The 19,055-nt window shown below is 40.3% G+C and overlaps 1 protein-coding gene across 1 annotated transcript in view; it reads left to right on the top strand.

Annotated features, from left to right (window-relative positions):
- The window catches only part of LOC311153695 (putative acyl-CoA dehydrogenase 6), a 75,465-nt gene that overhangs the window by 53,507 nt on the left and 2,903 nt on the right, over positions 1 to 19,055 (top strand). The window contains exons 5-8 of the mRNA XM_084205687.1: positions 2,474 to 2,641; positions 7,763 to 7,936; positions 13,822 to 13,983; positions 14,107 to 14,257. Coding sequence (XP_084061813.1) covers positions 2,474 to 2,641; positions 7,763 to 7,936; positions 13,822 to 13,983; positions 14,107 to 14,257 — 655 coding nt within the window. The remainder of the gene's footprint in view (positions 1 to 2,473; positions 2,642 to 7,762; positions 7,937 to 13,821; positions 13,984 to 14,106; positions 14,258 to 19,055) is intronic.

The raw sequence follows: 19,055 nt of genomic DNA, 5'->3' as shown, positions 1-19,055 counted from the left end.
GATTTAACTTAGTTCAACCTGTTGCAGTACTTATATTCTAACCTCCAAATTGTAGCTTACTTTCATGATTAATCTTGTTCGTTTCCTGCAAGTCATTTCCTGGTTTTTGAAATGATTATTCATTCAGTTACACATTAAGGTATTTCTTTAAAGTTTTGGGTTGTTTTTTTTTCCTGTGCTGATGATGTAAATTTCAGATATGTGTTCTTCATATTTTACTTTAAGGATGTGTGTTGCCTATCTTTGACTGTAATACTGACCTTAAAAGTTGAAGCCAACCTTACCTTCAGTCAGATCTATTTGAGTGCATGGCTGAACTCAAGTGCAGTAGAGAAGAAAATTGAGGCTTGAGTATGCATGATTTGAACAGTGATGTGGCTAGCACTGGTTGCTTGTATGGCATCAGCTGTTCCATTCGCCTCTGGTGATGCCTTGTGCTCTTTCCTAGAAGGGCTCCTCAGAAAATGCTGTGTAAGAACTTGTGAGAGTCAGTGGGGTGTGCCTGCAAAAATGAGTTATGGAGCACCCACTGAAGTAGCCTTTTCCCAGAGATATGCTCTGTCAGAGGAAATAATTAGTCAAATATTCCAAATTATCTTGATAGCCATATTCCTGAGTCCACTTGACCATAGTAAGTTGTTATGTAGGTTTTCAAAGCCTGCTATATTTTAAACATATTATAAATTATATCTTGATATGATCATCTTTACTGATAATCTCTAATTAAAGAGAATAAATTCTTTACAAGATCAGTTAAAATAGTTGTTTCTCAAGTGTTTGAAGCAAACTGAACAATTGAATCTGGAGTACTTGAACATTCTCATTAGTAAGGCATTTGTTCTTTAATCGGTATTTGGGTGGTTAGGCCCCTGTGACGCCGTGCCTACAAGAACTATTTACATTTGTGGTAACATCACAGTGCTCATTGTTCCTTTGCAGACCTTCTATGGGACGTCTATCTAATCTCTTCAATAGCTGTTCCACAACAAAGGGTTGTATGATGTAAATCCCTGTGTATGCTCCCATCCTTGTCACACCATTTCAGTACAGTCATATTTCTTATTCCAGCTCTTGTGTGTCCTTCCATTATTATTTAGTCTCCATGTGTATGAGTGTCCAAAGTCTGTGTCCATGTATTATGAGTGCAGTACTTTAGATTGCTTAAGCTTCTTGGCATTCATTACTATACAGATTTCATATCGAGTCCCTTGGACAGATTTGCCACAGTCTTTTTATTGGGTGAATTCCTCTGTGTCTGCTGGTTTCATCCACATGATTTCCATCTCTTTCTCTTGCTTACATTTTTTTAGCCATTGCTATATCCGATACTTCCTTATTTTATACCTTGTATAATTTTCTCCTATCATTTTTCTCCTGTGCCTTCATTAACTAGAAAAATTTTCAGCCATGCTGACCTCAGTCCCAGTTTATCTCCTAAGTGAAGATCAGATACTTGGGTTTGCTTTTGATTTATGTTTAGAGCCCCAGGGAAGAATGTGCATGTGCAGACTGAGGTGATTGTGTATGAAAGTGTAACCAGATGACTTAAACATGCCTGCCCACTCCACTTGGTGTCTGACTCCTACCCTCAAGTCTATGATCCCCCTTCAGTGGGTGGTGTCTTATGGATTTCATAGTCCTGTTAGATTCCACAGGTGCTCTTAAGAGTGTGGCTGTGTTCTCTCATACCATCACCTACTTACAGCTGGATATCTGCTGGAGAGTCTCCATCAACTGGGGCTCTTGTCGAAGAAGTTCAGTTGCAGGGAAAAGAAGGGAGCGCTTTGGAAACTCTGCTGGAGGATAAAAAATAACTAATGATTCTCTCTGGCTGTCTGGCTGTCTCTTGCAGGTAGGGCTGCTTGCAGCATGATGTGAACTGTTGCAGATGAAAATAAGATTGGTTTTTGCCAGGGTGTATAAACAGCAGGTGTATAGCGCTCCTTCATGTCCACACACTCAATGCATTCAGACTTGGCCTTCAGTAGTTTACCAGCTTTGAAGGTATTGCAGCACTGTGACCAAGAGCATGCAGGAAATGCATGTTGATTTATGTTTATGCATTAACAGATACGGAGGCTTGTGTTTGTTTAAGTCATGACTCTGGAATTAATGGCCTCCTCAGGAGTAAGGCACACAGTAAGAGAAACTCTAACAGATCACCTCACAGTGAAATGCTTCTCTCCCAAGTTTTTGACCACCATTTACTTAGGAAGTTTTCTGCTCTCATCCACTGGGATGAAGACTCCACCTAAAGGAAGGTGGGAGAAGTGGTCCTCTTTCCCTGGCCTGCCTTCCAAGTTTTCCAGACTTGTTTGCCTAATGGCCTGGCAGGCTTATAGGACAGGGGAGTATGAGGGAGAACCAAATAGTTTTCTGTCTGAGAGCAAGAGAGTGACTCTGCCAGTCCTACCTGGACCAGTATAACTCTCCTTCACAAGAATAACTCCTCATCTCCTGTGTTTTGAAACAGATATCAAGACAACGGCTGTGAGAAAGGGCGATGAATATGTCATAAATGGTGGTAAGATGTGGATTACGTCCGGGAGCCAGGCAGACTGGATGTGCCTCCTGGCCAACACCAGCGAAGGACCTCCCCATCAAAATAAATCTCTCATATGTCTGCCAATGAATCTACCTGGTAACACAGAACTCTCTGTCTTCTCATTCGATTTTATTGGTGTTCTTTGTATGCCTGATACAAGAAGGAAAGGTATTTAACCAAAAATACATTTAGAGAAGCTGTTCAGATACATTTTCATGGCAATTCATAACCATATGAAAATAAAAGGATAAAGACTTTAGAGATTTCAGACTTGGGAAATACCTCTCAAGCCTGGTAGGCTTCCTGAAGAAAATTGCAGGCAAATTCAGAGTGTTTCATGGCTGTGCTGTGCAAAGGGATTTCCTTCACCAGGCCACTATTACCAGTTAAATTATAAAAACAGTGTAAGAGTTAAATATGGGCTGGAGTGAAAGATTCAGATATCCTGGAAGTAGGGACTCGGTTTTGAATCAGACTAGCAATTCAGGTGAAGATATGCAAGAAATGCTTCCTGAGCTAAGGCTGCCATCCACACAGGTACATCCACACAGTGTCTGTTCCTGAGTCATCTGCAGACCTCGCAGAATACACGAGTGCTATATGCATAAAGAACATCATCCAGAGAGGATGCAGTTGACTGTGCTGGTGGAGATCTTTTGCAGTTTTGATAACTGCTCAAAAGTTTTTAAACCTTTTCAGTTTAAACTCATTTTAATATTTAAAAATATGCAACATATTAATGTATGCACTATATAATATATAGTATATTTAATACTTAATTTTTAAAGTTTATTTTATGCAAACAGTTTAATACAATTTAATAGTTATTAAATCTAGGATAATGTATATTAATGTATTTATATATAAGATGTTTATACTCAGGGCTCTTTTGTTCATTCAATTCAGAGTATTTTACACACATTATTGGCATTTCACATGTAAGAACACCACCATAACAGCGAAGGGAATGTCTCTATGTTCACTTAATGGATTAGACTGAGAACAAAACCCAGATCTCCAGTCTTACAAAAGAGGATGATGAGAGCTTCTAAAGGGAATGTCTTTTAAGTGAATTTAAGTGTGGAGTAAGTCAAGCAAGTGAGTTGCTTTGGGAATCAAGCAGGTTCTGAGTGAGCTGTGAGCTTCTACTACCTCTGCTCATGCAAGACAGGCTTTGAATGAGAGCTCATGGAAGACAGACCTGCTTCACTAGTTGTGAACTTCATCCTTATTGAGAAGTGATGAGCAAACATGTAACTTACAGCCAGAATTGCTCTGAATTTCCAGGAAAATGAAGAAAGTCCTTCTTGTGATTTTTCATGGAAGGGTCAGAATGCAAATGCAGTACTTCTTCTCTGAGATCAATTTTTGTAAAACAACAAAGCAGCTGACCCACAGCTGGTGGCAGATAAAATACATAGAAATTGACTTAGAGGTTTTCAGCTATTTGGTTTATTCCAAAAAGACATGAGTTGTCATAGCTCTAGGAGAGGGGAGATGTTAGATCTCACAGCCTACACACAGACCTTCTTTACCTGCATTAAATAGATTTAGAGTAGAAAAATTGTCTGAGACACCTTATTCTGATCTGCAGAAGTGTAGAAGTCCTCCTAGGAACAAAATTTGTATCCCTCAAAATGCATGTGTTCTAATTCTTCTGTGATGATACACATATTTATCTCCAAAGGGGTCACAGTACCAAGATTGGCGACCTTTTGAAATGAAGTATTAAGACTGTTGATTGTGCTCTGTGGGTGAGTCATATCAGAAGTGAGATCTTTCAGGAAACTCCATGTGGTTTGATACATCCTAAGGATGTCTGTCTGCTAAAGATTGTGCTCTGTGGAGGGCAGCAGACCAAGGCTGCACGGGAAGTGTCTGGAGAACATCACAGAATGATGCACTCTCAAACATCTGAGGATGTATGTGTGTCAAAGCTCAAAAACAACTGCAATGGAGAGCAAATGTGCTATGTCTGACTCACCTCTGCAGGCACCAGCCTATATGGCTGGGTAAGGAAGGCTCTGTGGTGTATTTTTGCTAAAAATCTAAGTTGTTTTGTATCTATGTAGGGTGATGGGGAAAAAAAAGAAAAAGAAAAAAATTCCAAGTCTGAAAATGAATTATTAATTTCAACAGTTGTTAGTTTGTTGGATAGACAAAGTAGGATTTGCTTCTTCTAATTTTAAGTATATATACTCTCTAATCTGGGCTGAAGCAAATAATGGTCTAGATTTGACAGACACCACTGAATGTATTTCTCATAAAGGCAGTTTGGACAACAGCACCTTGGATCCACATTACATATCCAAATTGGGTGAATACTCCTCATACAATAACAATGTCTTTAAAAAGCAGCTGAGTTTTTCATATAATGAAAGAGAATCTAGCAAGCTGCAAAATGTCTGTGTGTAAGGTATATAGACAAATGGCTTGCAGCCCTGATATGGTAACTATTTTGTCCTCTAGTTTGTCCTCTGAATCCTCAGATAGCTCTAGCGGAGATTGTAAGGAGGAGTTAATAAGGAGAAGAGCAACCATGAAAAGAGAATGAGTGTGTTTCTTGGATTGCAATTTAAAATGTGTCTGTTTCCATTTGTAATGGCACTAAATGGTGTCAGGAGAGAGCAACTGCCTTTTTCTCAAGATAGAATACAGGAAATAAAAGAGATTGTCAGAAGGATGGAGGAATGGGAGAAAATGAAAAATCAAAGATGCTTGGAAAGAACTGCCCAGGCAGAGAAATAGCAATCCACCTCAGTGGTACTCGTGCAAGTAGCTCAAATGGCTCTGTTACAGTGATTCTAGTAAGTCAGGTGCTTGTCCTTGTTAAATTCAGATTTGTGAGTTATTACATGTAATTTATTTAATAGAAATGAACACCAGGAGTTTGCTGGGCCAGTAATTTCTACTGCTGCTGGTAATTTCTCATTTGTAGTACCCCTTAGGAAGAGAAGGAAGGTAATTACATGAAGGGAGATTTTGATGCCCCCATAGTGGCCAAAGAGAGGATTATGTACAATTGTCTTCCATGGTGTAAAGCCTGTGCTAGCCTCAGAAGGGGCATCCCATGAGACTGATGCAGCTTGGTCTCCTTGTGGGTGAGAACCATGAATTAAGAGCAAGTGAAACTGGTAGGGCATGACAAAGGGGGGTGCTGCTGGACCCAGGAAAACTGAACCACAACCCAAATCTGGAAGAATTGCAGGTAGAAATCATCAGCACATTTAGCTCACTAACCAAGCCTGTAAGAGCATTCTTCAGTAGTATTTGCTTTATGTGGATCTGGGAAGTAAACAATGGGATGAATTTAGCAATGTAATAATGAACTGGCGGCAGTTGTGCTTTCTTGAGGAGAGTCCTTTTAAACCACCCACTAACAAGAGCAGTAAGTGCATCTTCATATGGGTGAGGAACAGTGATTACATAAAGCCAGTTGGCTTTAGACCGTACATGATCTCTGCAACTCTCAAAGAATCCAAATAGCAGTATTCCAATGGGAAACAATGTTCCTGATTTCATCTGGGCTTTTAAATCGCTCAGTGTGTGGTTATTTAACTATGTTTTTAATATGGAAACAAGCCACAAATGATTTTTTAGCTGACTGAGTACAAATTACTGGATAATTTTCAATTCAAAAGTCAAGAATTTTTATACAGCTGTCCTGATTTTACTCCTGCATGGATCACATATCAAAGCAAGTCTTCCTAATACATAATCTGTTTACAGCTTGGTTGGTGGAGAAAATATCTTGAGTGGAACTTGTGGAAGTCTGTGTGAACATTGTTCTCAGAAAAGTCTTGGCATTTGTAAATAATGTCAGTATTTCCATAACCTTATTTAGTGCAGCCAGAGAGAGTAAATTTAAAGGAAATGACTGCCAACTTCTTCTGCTTACAAAAGCAAAGAAATTTTCATATGTCTGAAGGCCTCCTGAGAGTAAAGGGTGAGATGTCTGTATTAGTTTAGAAAGAGATGTTTTCTGAAAGCTGTGAAGAATAGCAAGATATGAACAAGTACAGAGGGACCAGAACAATCTGTGTGGTGACCAACGAGGTTCTACTGAGCCATGCCAAAGAGTAGTAGAGGATTGAAAAAGAATAAAGAGGAAAATAACAACAGAATATCTTCTCATCACAAAGCTGGTTGGAATAACATGGACATGAGTGTAAAAAACTTTGATTTTCTGGCAAAGATACATATGCTGAGTTGGAGGACTGTTCTGCTACACATACAGACTTGTCAGATGTAATTAACGTGTTATGCACAAATCCTTATGCCAGGTTGTTGGCCTCCTTTTGCTTTTGAAACATTCTTGACTTTCACCCTGAATATTTGAATTAGCTCCAGATCAATAGGGAGATAAAAGCTGAAGACAGGAGAAATGCCATGGGAAAACAGTGTGTGCCTGTTAAACTCTCATGGCACAGGGGTAAGCCATGCTTGCATCTGAACAAGAGCAGGGAAGAACTTGTAGCTATGAAAAAGCAATGGGAAGGAGTCCTGCCCAGGGTGATGAGGTAGCTGAACCCTCATGTGGCCAGACCTGAATGAACCACGTTCACCTTCAACAGACCATGCACGTGGGATCAGAGTCAGTGCTGCGTAGAGAGGTCTGTGAGGAACCAAACCCTCCTCACAAACATACACACAGGAGAACTGAGAGTGATCACTGTACCAGAAAAAATCAGTGCAGGCTAGGAAGGGGAGGATAAATGAAGAAGAGAGGGAAGGAAGAGGATTTCCAGGAGGAGAAATACTCTTAGCTGCAGCTTAAAATGTAGCTCTGTTTTTGTCCTTACTGAATATTTGTGTACTGTTTCATAGAAGTGCAGGCATTAGGCAAATATTGCCAAATTGAATTTCAGCATTTTATTGTAATGCTAGATAAAAATCAAATATAAAAAAATAAATATTGCATTGTTTGAAGACCTGCATTGTGTGGAGTAAGACTATTACGACTAGTAAATATTTTTTATTTGGGGAGATAATGAAAAGTGGGACTTTTACATTTAAAGTTTAATAAAGTGGAAAAACATTTTAAAATAAGATTTGTGCCATTTTACTCCAGAATACTGTTATGTTTTTCCTGAAGGTAGGTTGTACTGTTGTCTTGGAACAAACATTCACATCCGCAGACTTTTCCTTCTGAAAACATTGTATTTGTTCATAGTGCTTCTATTTTTTGTGGTCTTTCTCATACACCTTTCTCGTCAGGCATTCATGTTGCTAAAAAGATAGACAAACTGGGTATGAGGTCATCGGACACAGCTCAGATCTTTTTTGAAGATGTAAGGGTCCCCTGCAAGAACCTCATCGGTGAGGAAGGAAACGGTTTTACATACCAGATGTTGCAATTCCAAGAAGAGCGGCTGTGGGGAGTAGCCAGTGGTAAGTCATCATTCCTGCTTCTGCAGAGACACAGGGGTCACTCTTTGCATGACTAACAGCACTTTTCTTTTCTGGTAAGTTGCAATGATCTTTTAGGATCTATTTTTGAAATCCATCATAGCCTGGATACAGACAACATTCCCTTTCTGTAGAAAAATTCCTTTCTCTCTACAAAACCTGAAGCAGAATTTATTTTGTGAGCCATTGCAGGGGCTCTTTTTTGCCTTGTTTCTTTTTCTTGTTGCTACTCTACTAAGAAAATATGCCATCATGTTATGTCTATTATAAATATAGTGCAAAGGCTATCACAATATCAGCAGAAATAGAAGGATGGTGACTTTTCCTGTAGTACAGTGCATTATGATGCTGATCATGGATTTAAAAAAATTAACTTATTTAGAAAATTAGCTTTGTTTTGCAAATCTGTTTTACCTCTGTACACTTTGGACTAAGTGGAACACTCCTTTCCCTGAAGTTATCTTGTCACAGAGTTTATATTACTCAGAATTCAAATCTATGTATTTGGGTTATGTGGATCCTGGATATTCCAGGAAACAAGATCCAAGTCTGGACTGTCTGCTTTCAGCCTGCAAACTTTCTCCCTACCCCTCAGTGTCTGGTTCTTCAAGTTAAATAGAATGTGGTTCACTGTAAGAAGATCGGTCCTCTAGATTCCAGGGTTGTCTAAATAATGTCACTGAATTCATGCTCCTGTGTATTCCCTGTCACTGTCTGTGTGTGGCTGGGGAATTGAGTGTTCTAAGAAGTGGTGTTTTGATTCATTGAACAAATAACAAAAGCACTTACTGTTTTGGGCTCATCACAGACCAAACATTTGGAGTTCAAATGCCTTTTAAAAATTTGTTTACTGAGACAAAGCTCTTAGTTCAGCCTGAGAAAAATAGTACATGTGAGAATAGTTTTAGCAAAGGATGGGAGCTTACACTTGCTGAGGATGTCACTGCAGACTCAGGCAAGCAGGAGTTGCGATCCTACCACTGCTCCTGCTTTAATTGAGGTATATGCAGACTGCAAGGATGGGCATTGTGCATTTCTATGCTCAGTTTGAAGTCTAAATTAAACAAGCCATGAGAAGCTCTGGGCTGCAGTGAGACTCCCCAGGCAGCAGAGTAGCCGGCAGCATTAGTCATGCCCCAAGCAAAAGTGACGTGCACTGACAGCATCAATACACAAAGCCTGGCAGGTTAGATCACTCCTGCTAAAACCACGGGCAGCTTGGTACTGTCCAGTCTTGCACAACTGCCTGGCTGTCACCGTGCTCTGCCAGGAACTGGAACACCAGGTTTCAATTCCTTTTTTTGTCCAAAACAACGCAGCAGGAGCAGGTGAACCCTTGCCCTGGATGAGCAGCCTGGGAAGGGCCTCTCTCCTTGCCTGCTATGGCCAGGCAGGGGCCAGCAGGGAGGAAGAGTCTGGGAGCTCACCAAGGAGAGGGAGCTGCCTTCTGCAGCGGCTACTGTGTAAACCTTGCTGGACCCCTTAGGTTTGCTTTTTTTCAACTACCTGATATAAAATACATAAAAGCATTGGCAGCAGGGACAAGACCATGGTTTGAGCCAAGCTGCAAACTTCAGAGATCACCAATTGTGGTAAACAAGAAAAAGAGTAACCAGTGTTCAGAAGGGAGACCAGTACTCGAGGGGTGCAGTTTGTTGTATCACAGCATCTAGAGTTATCATCCTCCAGTCCTGAAAATAGTTTCACATATGTTCAACCATGACTGCTCAGGTAGAGGCTCAGATGTGTGAAACTATGTAAGTGCCTTGAGTAGTTTTGTGCTTAGGTCTGCTTGTTTAATCCTGGTCTTCACTTCTGCCCCTCAGTAGGACAATTCCGTTCCTTCCCAGTTCATGACTGTGACATTGAAAAGCATCAGTCTGCTTTTAAATGCTTTAGGGACCAGTCCTAGGATCCTCACTTTCACTGCTTCTTTTAACTTGGAAAAGGAAGTTGACTTGTCTGTTTTTCCTTTCTGGGTGTTATTTTGTTGTGTTTTGGGTTGCTTGTTCTGTTTCTCTTTGTTTTGTGGGGGTTTATGTAGTTTTAGTTTCAAGTATCACATGCTCTGGACTTCTTTTTTTTTATTAATTATCTTCTTTGTGGCCAGTATCTTTCTTCATTTGCTTTTTTTCTTTTAAAATCTATTTTCAGTCAAACAGGTTTAAAATACAAATGGAAAACTAGCTTCCTGGAATTGCAAAATTGCTCCCAGGTGTGGTCTCTTCTTCTGAGTGACACATCATCAAAGGCATTGGTGAAAGTCACTGTGTTTCTTGCTCCATTGAAAGAATAAAGGTGCCACGTGTCTCCCGTGTTGTGACACTTGGCAAACACTGTCCATTTGAGGGCCTGTTGCACTGATCACAGGAAAAGAATGTTGCTATGGCAAAAAAAGCAAACAGTTGTCTTGTGAATTTCTTAACTCAGACAAAGAGGGAGTTCAGTGTGCATGTGAGAGCAGAATGTCACTTTTCTAATGAACTCTATTAGCTCCTGCAACTTCAGTTTTATGAGCACCATTGAGTCATGGCCAGTAAGCAGGATGACAGATCCTTTTGCATGGGCAACACACATCCTTAAGAATCAGATTGCTCGGCTTAGAGCTCACTGTACATTTCATTAGAGAATGATCAGTCACAACCTAGGACAAACATTAATTTACTTTTCTTTTGAGAGGAAACAGCAACAAGACAAAGTGTCTTTACGGTGAGCAGAAATTTTAAGTGGAATAATATAAGTTGTCTGGAGATACGAGGAAAAGATTATTCTGCATTGGCAACTTCAAGTGCTTTCACAATTCTCAGCTGTGTGGTAGGCCACGCATTCCTCAGGCTGTCCTAGAGTGACATTTCCTGCATGTGCTGTCAGTTGAGACCCATGGGGCTAAGTTTGTCTGAGGATGTGGGGAACATTGTACAAGAAAAGGAAACAAATACACAGAAAAAGAGGGGGGTTCCCTATTATGAATGGCATTTCTCTGAATTTGTATGACTGGGAAAGTGTTGTTGAACATGGCTGTTGGCTGTCATGGTATTCATGATGTGCTGCTTTTTGGTGCTGTTTGCTACACAGCCAGGCTTTGCCATGTTAGATCTGTGCTCAGAGCTCTGAGTACCTGTCGTGTGGTTTGGGAAGGGACCCTAAAGTTCATCATGTTCAAACCCTCCACCATGGGCAGGGACACCTTTCACTAAGCCAGGTTGCTCAAAGCCCATCCATCCTGGCCTTGAACATGTCCAGGCAATGGACGTGTCTGGGGGCACCTACAGCTTCTCTGGGCAACAATGTCCCAGTGTCCCACTACTCTCATAAGACATTTCTTAGAATCGTAAAACGATAGAATGGTATGGGTTGGAAGGGACCCTAAAGATCATGTAGTTCCAGTTCCAAACATTCTTCCTTTTGTTCAATCTAAATCTACATTCTTTCAATTTAAAACCAGTCCCCCTTGTCCTGATACTACAGGGTCTGATAAAAACTCTGTCCCCAACTTTCTTATAAGCTCCCTTTATATATCAAAAGGCTGCAATAAGGCCTCCCCAGAGCCTGCACTGCTCCAGGCTGAACAACCCCAACACTCTTAGCCTGTCCTCATGGGAGAGGTGCTCCAGCCCTTTAATCTTCTTCAGGACCCTCCTCTGGACCTGCTGCAACAGATCAATGGCTGTTTTGTATTGTGGGCTCCAGAGCTGGATGCAGTAGTCCAGATGGGGTCTCAGGAGAACTGAGTAGAGGGAGAGAATCATGACCCTTGACCTGATGCCTCTTTTGAAGCAGCCCAGGACAGTCCTTAGATTTTGCAAATGACAGTTCCTGAAATAAGAAGAAGGGAAGTAATGGCAGCAAATGAAACAGGAGAATGGATCAGCAGGGGCAGGAAGGAGGCAGTGAATTGGAGAGGTGGACACTATAAGAGCAGTTTTCCCAGAACCCCAGTCTGAGCCATGATGTGTGGTGACAGCCTGAGCAGTGTTTGGCCAAAGTCTCTTCATGATCTTTAGACCTTTTGCAAGCAGGACCTGAACAGTTTCTGTCCTGTTTCTTCCCACCTGCTCTTGCTCCTGCCTCCTCTTTGCTGTTTCCCATCCCTCTTTCCCTGATGCTGGGTGCTGGAGCACCTTGCAGTGACAGACCAACACAAGATGAATCCCTTGTCTTTGTCCCTTCCACCTCCCTTCTGCTCTCCTAGCACTGGCATGTACTGTTTAATTTCCCACCCAGCAGCTCAGACTATGCTGTATTCTTCCCAGATTGGTTGGAGGGAAAGGAACAAATGTGCCTGGATACTCCTTGCTCTTTCCTTACATTTCTCAAACTGGAGACTGTAGACATACAAGTAAAAAAGCTGTTGGTGTTATACATGCTACAGTGTTTTGTGATATTGTCCTTCGAAAGGACAGTATTTCTATTCAAGAGATATTCCTGAAAACAGAAATTTATTTTCCTGTCCAGAAAGCCAGCATTTGGGTGACAACATAGTGTGTTAACACAGAAGAAATGACAACATTACTGTATATGCTCTTTTGAAAAAATAAGCATTGCAGTTAGTTGTATGAGAAAGGAAGGGAAAATATTTAGGTAATGAGAAAGGCTGATCACCCTATGGAATGTGAAGACATCATGTGGAAAATGGTGCTCTGTGGAAGTGATGGTGAATGATCATGGCAGGGGGAATTGGTGGGATGCAGAGTCTACAAAGGACAGCAGTACAGAGATAAAATTTAAATAGCGTGATCTTGAAAACAAAGCAAAAAGGTACGTGGAGCCACACCAGGCTCCTGCAAGGGACTATCATGTGAGTAACTGGCAGGTAGGAAAAGGGATTTCATACTAGTCCAAGGCTTAGGTTTATTTTGCATTTCACATTCAGAGTTTTGTGGTTTAGACTTTAAATGCAAATGGATGTGGATATGCATATTTTGAAAAGAGAAAATGTGACCCTTCTTATACAGATAGATTTGTGAAATCATGCCCTGCTGCTTGTCATAGTAACATGAGTCCATATTTACCAAACAAAATTCTCCACACATTTTGTATCTGCTGTTATCCCAGCTACACTGCAAGGGACCGATAGCTTAGTCATTCACTTCAAGGCTGATTTGCCTTGGAAGAGAAACTTTTCCCTTTTTTCTTGTTTAAAATGAGATATGTCTCAGTTTGCACAAAAAGCAGCAGCAAACTAGCTCTGCTTTAAAGCATCATTTGCTGTCTCTCTCACCTGCTTTACAGCCGCCCTATTTTCACACTGTTTCCATTAAGAGAATTATTTAATGTTTTTTTTTAAGTGGGTATGAATTTTTTCTTCTCTATGCTGGGATCACAGAACACAGATGTAATAACCAGTCTATTTGTGCTCCTTGATCTCAGAATAGGTTTCTGCCTTCTCCCTGAAGGCTTCCTTTAATTTACATTTGTACAGCCTTCCTCACCAAGCACACTACACTGTCTGCCTTCAGATTTTTTTCCAGGATTTTAACAAACATTCAGGACACAGATAGCATGGAAAGTAGGAATTGGCACAAGCTTTTGCTAGGGCCCTAAATATAGAGAGCCTAAGCATAAAGTTTACGGCATCATGTTGGTACTGCTTTTTATGACTCTCCCTCTTTCCGACCCACTTCTCTTCCCTCTCTTCCATGCTTTGGCAGTTTCAGGGCTCAAGTGAGATAGATGTCTTCAATGTACAAGGAAGTACCAGACTCTCCTCAGAATTGAAGCTTCACCCCGAACTGAGTGTACAGAACAACCTCCTTTAAAAAACCTAACACGTTGCTTGTATGTGAAAAAACCCCTTATTTTTTCAACAAGAAGGCAAAGACATCAGGCTAAAATGATGTTGTGTTCTGTGCTTTTGTTTCTTCCAGCCCTGACACCAATGGAAACTATTATACAAGAAACTATTGACTACACACGGCAGCGGAAGGTGTTTGGCCAGCCTGTCCTGCACAACCAAACCGTGCACTTCCGCCTGGCCGAGCTGGCAACCGAAGTGGAGCTCCTGCGCTCGCTGCTGCACCGCGCTGTGGGTGAGCTGCCACATCTGCTTCCCAGATGTGCTTCTCTTCGTGCAAACAACCTTGTCAGGCTAAAGGAACATGGGGAGGTGACTTCCAGAGTGACTGCTGCTTTTTTCTCTCTTTTTTTATTAGCTCTCTATGTAGAAGGCAATGATGTGACAAAATTTGCTTCCATGGCTAAGCTAAAGGCAGGTCGTCTGACCCGTGAAGTGACTGATAGCTGTCTCCAGTTTTGGGGAGGAATGGGATTCACCAGTGAAGTTCTCGTGAGCAGGCTTTACAGGTAAGGGAGTGATGAAAATACAAAGTGACTTTAACTGAAATTTAGCCTCTTAAATGTCCTGTTAAACAATCAGCTACTTCAAAAGAGCAGCAGCGTCTCACCAGTGTGAATGGTCTTGTTCCGCTTCATAGCACGTCACTGAAGTGGGTTGTGGATGCAAGGACACCCAGTGCAATTAACTTTGGGTAGACGTGTCGGAACTTACTCTTTTGTTGCCAAATCTTGGCTTTGCATTACAGTTGTGAAGTTTGAACTGCCCAAAGGTTAGCTTAAATGTCAAATGGAAGAGGAAAACAGTATTTTGGCTGATGGTCCTCTGGTATCTGCCACAGAGTAGAAGAAAGGTGGGAAAATTGAGAGCTACCAATCAGTGACTTTTTTCTTTTTGCTTTTTGTTTGCTTGTAATCTTGATTACAAGAACAGAAATAAAACCAGAAGCTTTCTTCTAAAATGAATGAAAATCAGCTTTCTCTTTTACCCCACACGTGTGAAACTGGAGCTCCCCACTTGGCTTCTGCAGTAGCCTGTTCTGATAGCAGTCTCCACCCTTTTAGTCACACTAGATACCCTGTGAGACATACAAGAGATGTAATTGCTTCCAGAAAGTTGTTAGATCCTTTAAATGGTCCAGAGGCCTTTTTGCAAATTAATTGAAATGCCTTCAAATTTTAGTCTCCATCTACTTAGAGCAAAATTCTCCTTAAGGAAACAGTTTTCTTGGTATCTGGCCTCAGTGTCTTATATTCTGTAGAAGGACCAAAATTGACCTTTGATTCTGGTCACAGCTTTCTGTTCAGCCCTTATACAGACAATACCTAATCCAAAGTCAGCCAAATCAGTGGCTCAGTTAGTTGAAAGTTTTGGTAAATGTGTCTTTGTAAAGTGAGAGCAGAACACTTGAGAAAATCTGCAAAAAGCTTGTTTCTTAGGTAGGTTGAGTTACTTTCTCTATTTTTAAGAGCATTTTCTGAACTAGAATGCCACTGCAGTAAGTCAAGAGATCCTCAATATTTTTGACAAGTGGACTCCTGAAATTTTCTTACAAAGGTACAGACTGCTTTATGATGGTGGTTTCAAACCAGCTGTCAATATGATGGTTTTCCTTAGTTATTTTTTTCACAGCCTTCTTTTAACAAGTAATGATCACTGGTGATAGAAATGTTAAGAGCTACTGCAGTAGGCAATCTGAATAAAATGAATCCCTGTCTTTGCAGCACTTACTGTAAATTATGTAGTCTGGACATATTAATGTGGACGTGCTTTTACATAGTTTTGTTTAAGATTTCTTAGCCCAGTGTAGTAGTGCTAACTGTGAGCAGGGCTTTTCTGTGTAGATTCCAGAGTGATTTCCAAGTATAACAGCACAGTCACATTTTTCCTTAGAAGAAATCCAGAGTGTTTCCTGTTGGTGTATGCAGTCAGCTGGCTAAAGAAATTTATCTTTCTACCTCTAAAACAAATACTGTTATAAACGAGGCTAAAGACAGTGTGATATTTATACTCTGAAATTTTCTATGAATCAGTAAGATTCCACCATTGAGTAACCAAAGGTCCAGGAAGGGACAAGGAGAGTTTTACCTCAATAAACAATTACACGTTCAAGATAGAATCTTGTTAATCTCTAACAATAAGCAAAGCAGCAACTTCCCTAAAGCCTTTCTTTTTAGTACAGCAGTCTGAGTAACCATTCACGTCACTGTGATGTTTGTCCAGTAGCAGCAGTATCATTGTACAGCAGGACATCTAGTCCTAATTCAAACATTTTTGTAGCATAATCTTTATGAAGTTCCCAAAGAGATGTAGGTTAATCTTCAACACATCAGGCTGTTACTCACTCCCCAAAGAACATACAGCACTATGCATAGTTAGTGAATGAAGTCTCTGAATTTTCCTTATAAGGGTCAGTTAGAGATCATAAACAGAAACAGCACAAAACTGTTTGCCAACTTATTTTATTAATATCTGTCATTTAATGAGTAACATTTTAAACTTTGTAGAACAACTGGCATGTCTTAATTCTTGTTCTCTAGAAAGCATGAAGAGAGCTGCTTCACCATGTAGGTGTCTATACTGGGTTGATTTAATATATGTAAATTCTCACTTGTACAAATTTTAATAAGAAGACTAGGTTAAAAAAAAGGCTTAGATCCCAAATATCAAAAGGTTTCATGGAAAAATACAAGCCAATATAAACCCCATAAAGAATAGGCTTTCCAAACTGTACCCTAATAGCAGGATTCTGGAGAAGGAAAGCACTAGCCTGGAGTCATGCTTGTTTATTTTTCTCTTCATCTGAAAGGCCTTAAACACATCGTGACTTGGCAAAAAACTATTATTGAACAAAGCCATCATTTATATGAAAAAAACAGGTTATGAGAGACTGAGGAAAGAAACCTCTTAGAATAAAGTTTATTGCAATTTTTCAGACTTCCTGAGTTTTAAAAAATTTCAGGTACTGATCCATATATTTTAATAGTATTTATGTGCACTTCAATTGTTATAGGAAGAACTTATCTGGTCTTCTTAAAACAGTTTGGTTTGTTTGGTTTATTTTTAATTAAGATTGTTATTAACTGCTAAACATCATGTATAACTGCTTCCAGTTCTCAAAAGTTTTTCTCCTGTGGGCTGTGATGGGGAGAATGCTATAATTTCTTCACCTGCTACATTGTAAAAGACTCAAGAAAGCAGTAGTGAAAAATATTGACTATTCATGTGAAATAGAAGTGTAAGTGGCACTGCAAATGCATAGCTGCAGAAGAAACACATTTTCATTTTACTCCTCAACTGTCATGTAGTTATTGCAATATGAAGGTCTATTTGTAATTGAGGATAGCTAAAAAACAAACTTCTGTATAATTTTAAGTGGATTTTTTTTAAGTAATGTATTTCCATCTAGATTTTTTTCCTTCCCATATTTCAAAAGTTATTTCAAATACTTCATTCAGTTTCATTTTTTATTTCATTGTTTATAGTCTTTCATTCTTTATAAAACATGTCTAAACTTGAGTGAGTCCAGACAATTGGGGCTTTAATCAGTTTTTTTCATTATAGTAATTTATAGTTGTACCAAGCAAAATGAAACCTTTCAATTTCTGCTGAAAAAAAATATTTGCTTTGAAGCCTGTACCTAACTGCTGAGACAAGACTTAATACCAGTTGCTGTCATCTGTGAAACAAAATCTGCAGTTTCCACCTTTTTCTGCAGAGGCTTTGAGACAGATGGCTGTCTACCACTTTCTTTGACTTTTATGAGTACCTTGAGAAGGGATTTTGGAGATGAAGCACATGACATTTACCTTTAAGATAGCAAATCAAGGCAGGTAACTGTACAGTGATGACTTTAAAGTAGAGCTATGCTCAACTTTCTGCTTTATGCTCAGAGCAGGCCAAAGTGATGCCCATTCCCTCATCTTGGCCTCCAGAATGTCCCTGAGGGGGAAGGAACAGGGTCATGGGAACTGGCAAGCATGGCTGTGGGCTGTCCACCCTGGTCAGAGGCCTGCTGCACTGGGTGGCACCAGCTCAAACTCTTCTCTCTAGAACAAAGCCTCCTTCAGATTCTGCTTAATTTGGACAGCCTATAGGTAATCTAGCTGAGTCTGAATATGGAAGAAGTCACAAGATATTAGGCTTGAGGGTTCATCAGTACCTTTTTTGGGGAAAATTCTTGCCAGTAATAAAACCTTAAAAAAGTTAAAACCTGAAATAGTGAGTTATGAGAAAAAAAGGGTAAAGGTTTTGCAACCGTGTAGTTTGTGCTGAAAAGAAGCAGTGTATAAATGGCCAGGGAAGCAGTGATACTCTGAGCCATGCAAACCTTGGTAAGGTTTTTTACCAATGGCCTTCTAACCAGGGAAGTGGAGAACAGCATCTCTGAGGGACTGCTGCCATAATGCCAGGCTGTCAGGGAAACCTAGGGCTTAAATCACCAAAACTCAATTTCTTCCCCCTGTCTGACTGGCACAGATCACTGCCAGAAAAGGGAAAAAAATTTCCTAAGTTTATTTTGGCAGGAAGTTTGAAGTTTCATGAAGACACCTGCATCACAGATAGTGCAGCAGGCTCCTCTCAGCTTGTCTGGGAACAGAAAGAGCTTCAATACAATTCCATATGGTTTTCCAGAGGAAAATATAGTGTAGAGCAGCTCCCACAGCAGGCCCAGCTTCTCAGCTGTAGGTAGCAAATGGTACTGGAAAGCACAACTGCAAACATTATCACATTTTACCAGCTTGAAGCTACAGACAGATTTAGCGTGCCATGAGCTGCATATAGCACATTACAAGATCTAAAAGTTTGCTTGTGCATGAATGGGTACATGTCCCTGCTTTATGGCTGGGGAAATCGCACACAAGGGAGAGCTCAGACTGGGATAAGGACCGGTCCTGATTTTCAGGAAAACTGGGACCAAAAGTTTTAGGGGCAAGGTAATAGCCAAGGCTTAGCTTGTGCAAAACAAGGTCCAAAGATCACTCAGGGTGCAGAGGGGTCAACACCAGCCAATAGAGGAATGTTAAACTGCACACTATTTTGAATGACACTATTCAGAAGTACATTTTCAGGTTGTAAATTAGAGGGTTCCTAATAATTAGAACAACTTTCTTATCTCATAACCTTCAAATTAGGGTAGTCCAAGATTAAAGGGAGCTTGTTTTTATTCCTTCAAGCAGTGCTTGACACATTTCTGAAGGCTGTATGACATGGCCTCTATGGAGACGGGAAACATGATTTGACAACATGGAGGGCTTTTTTTTTTTCATGTTGCTACCTAACTAGAACTTATTAATCACCTGGATT

This window comes from Fringilla coelebs (genome assembly GCF_963513975.1).
Source record: "Fringilla coelebs genome assembly, chromosome: 1".
NCBI lineage: Eukaryota > Metazoa > Chordata > Aves > Passeriformes > Fringillidae > Fringilla > Fringilla coelebs.
The sequence above is the reverse complement of the archived record's forward strand: the minus strand, read 5'-3'. Positions and strand labels throughout refer to the sequence as shown.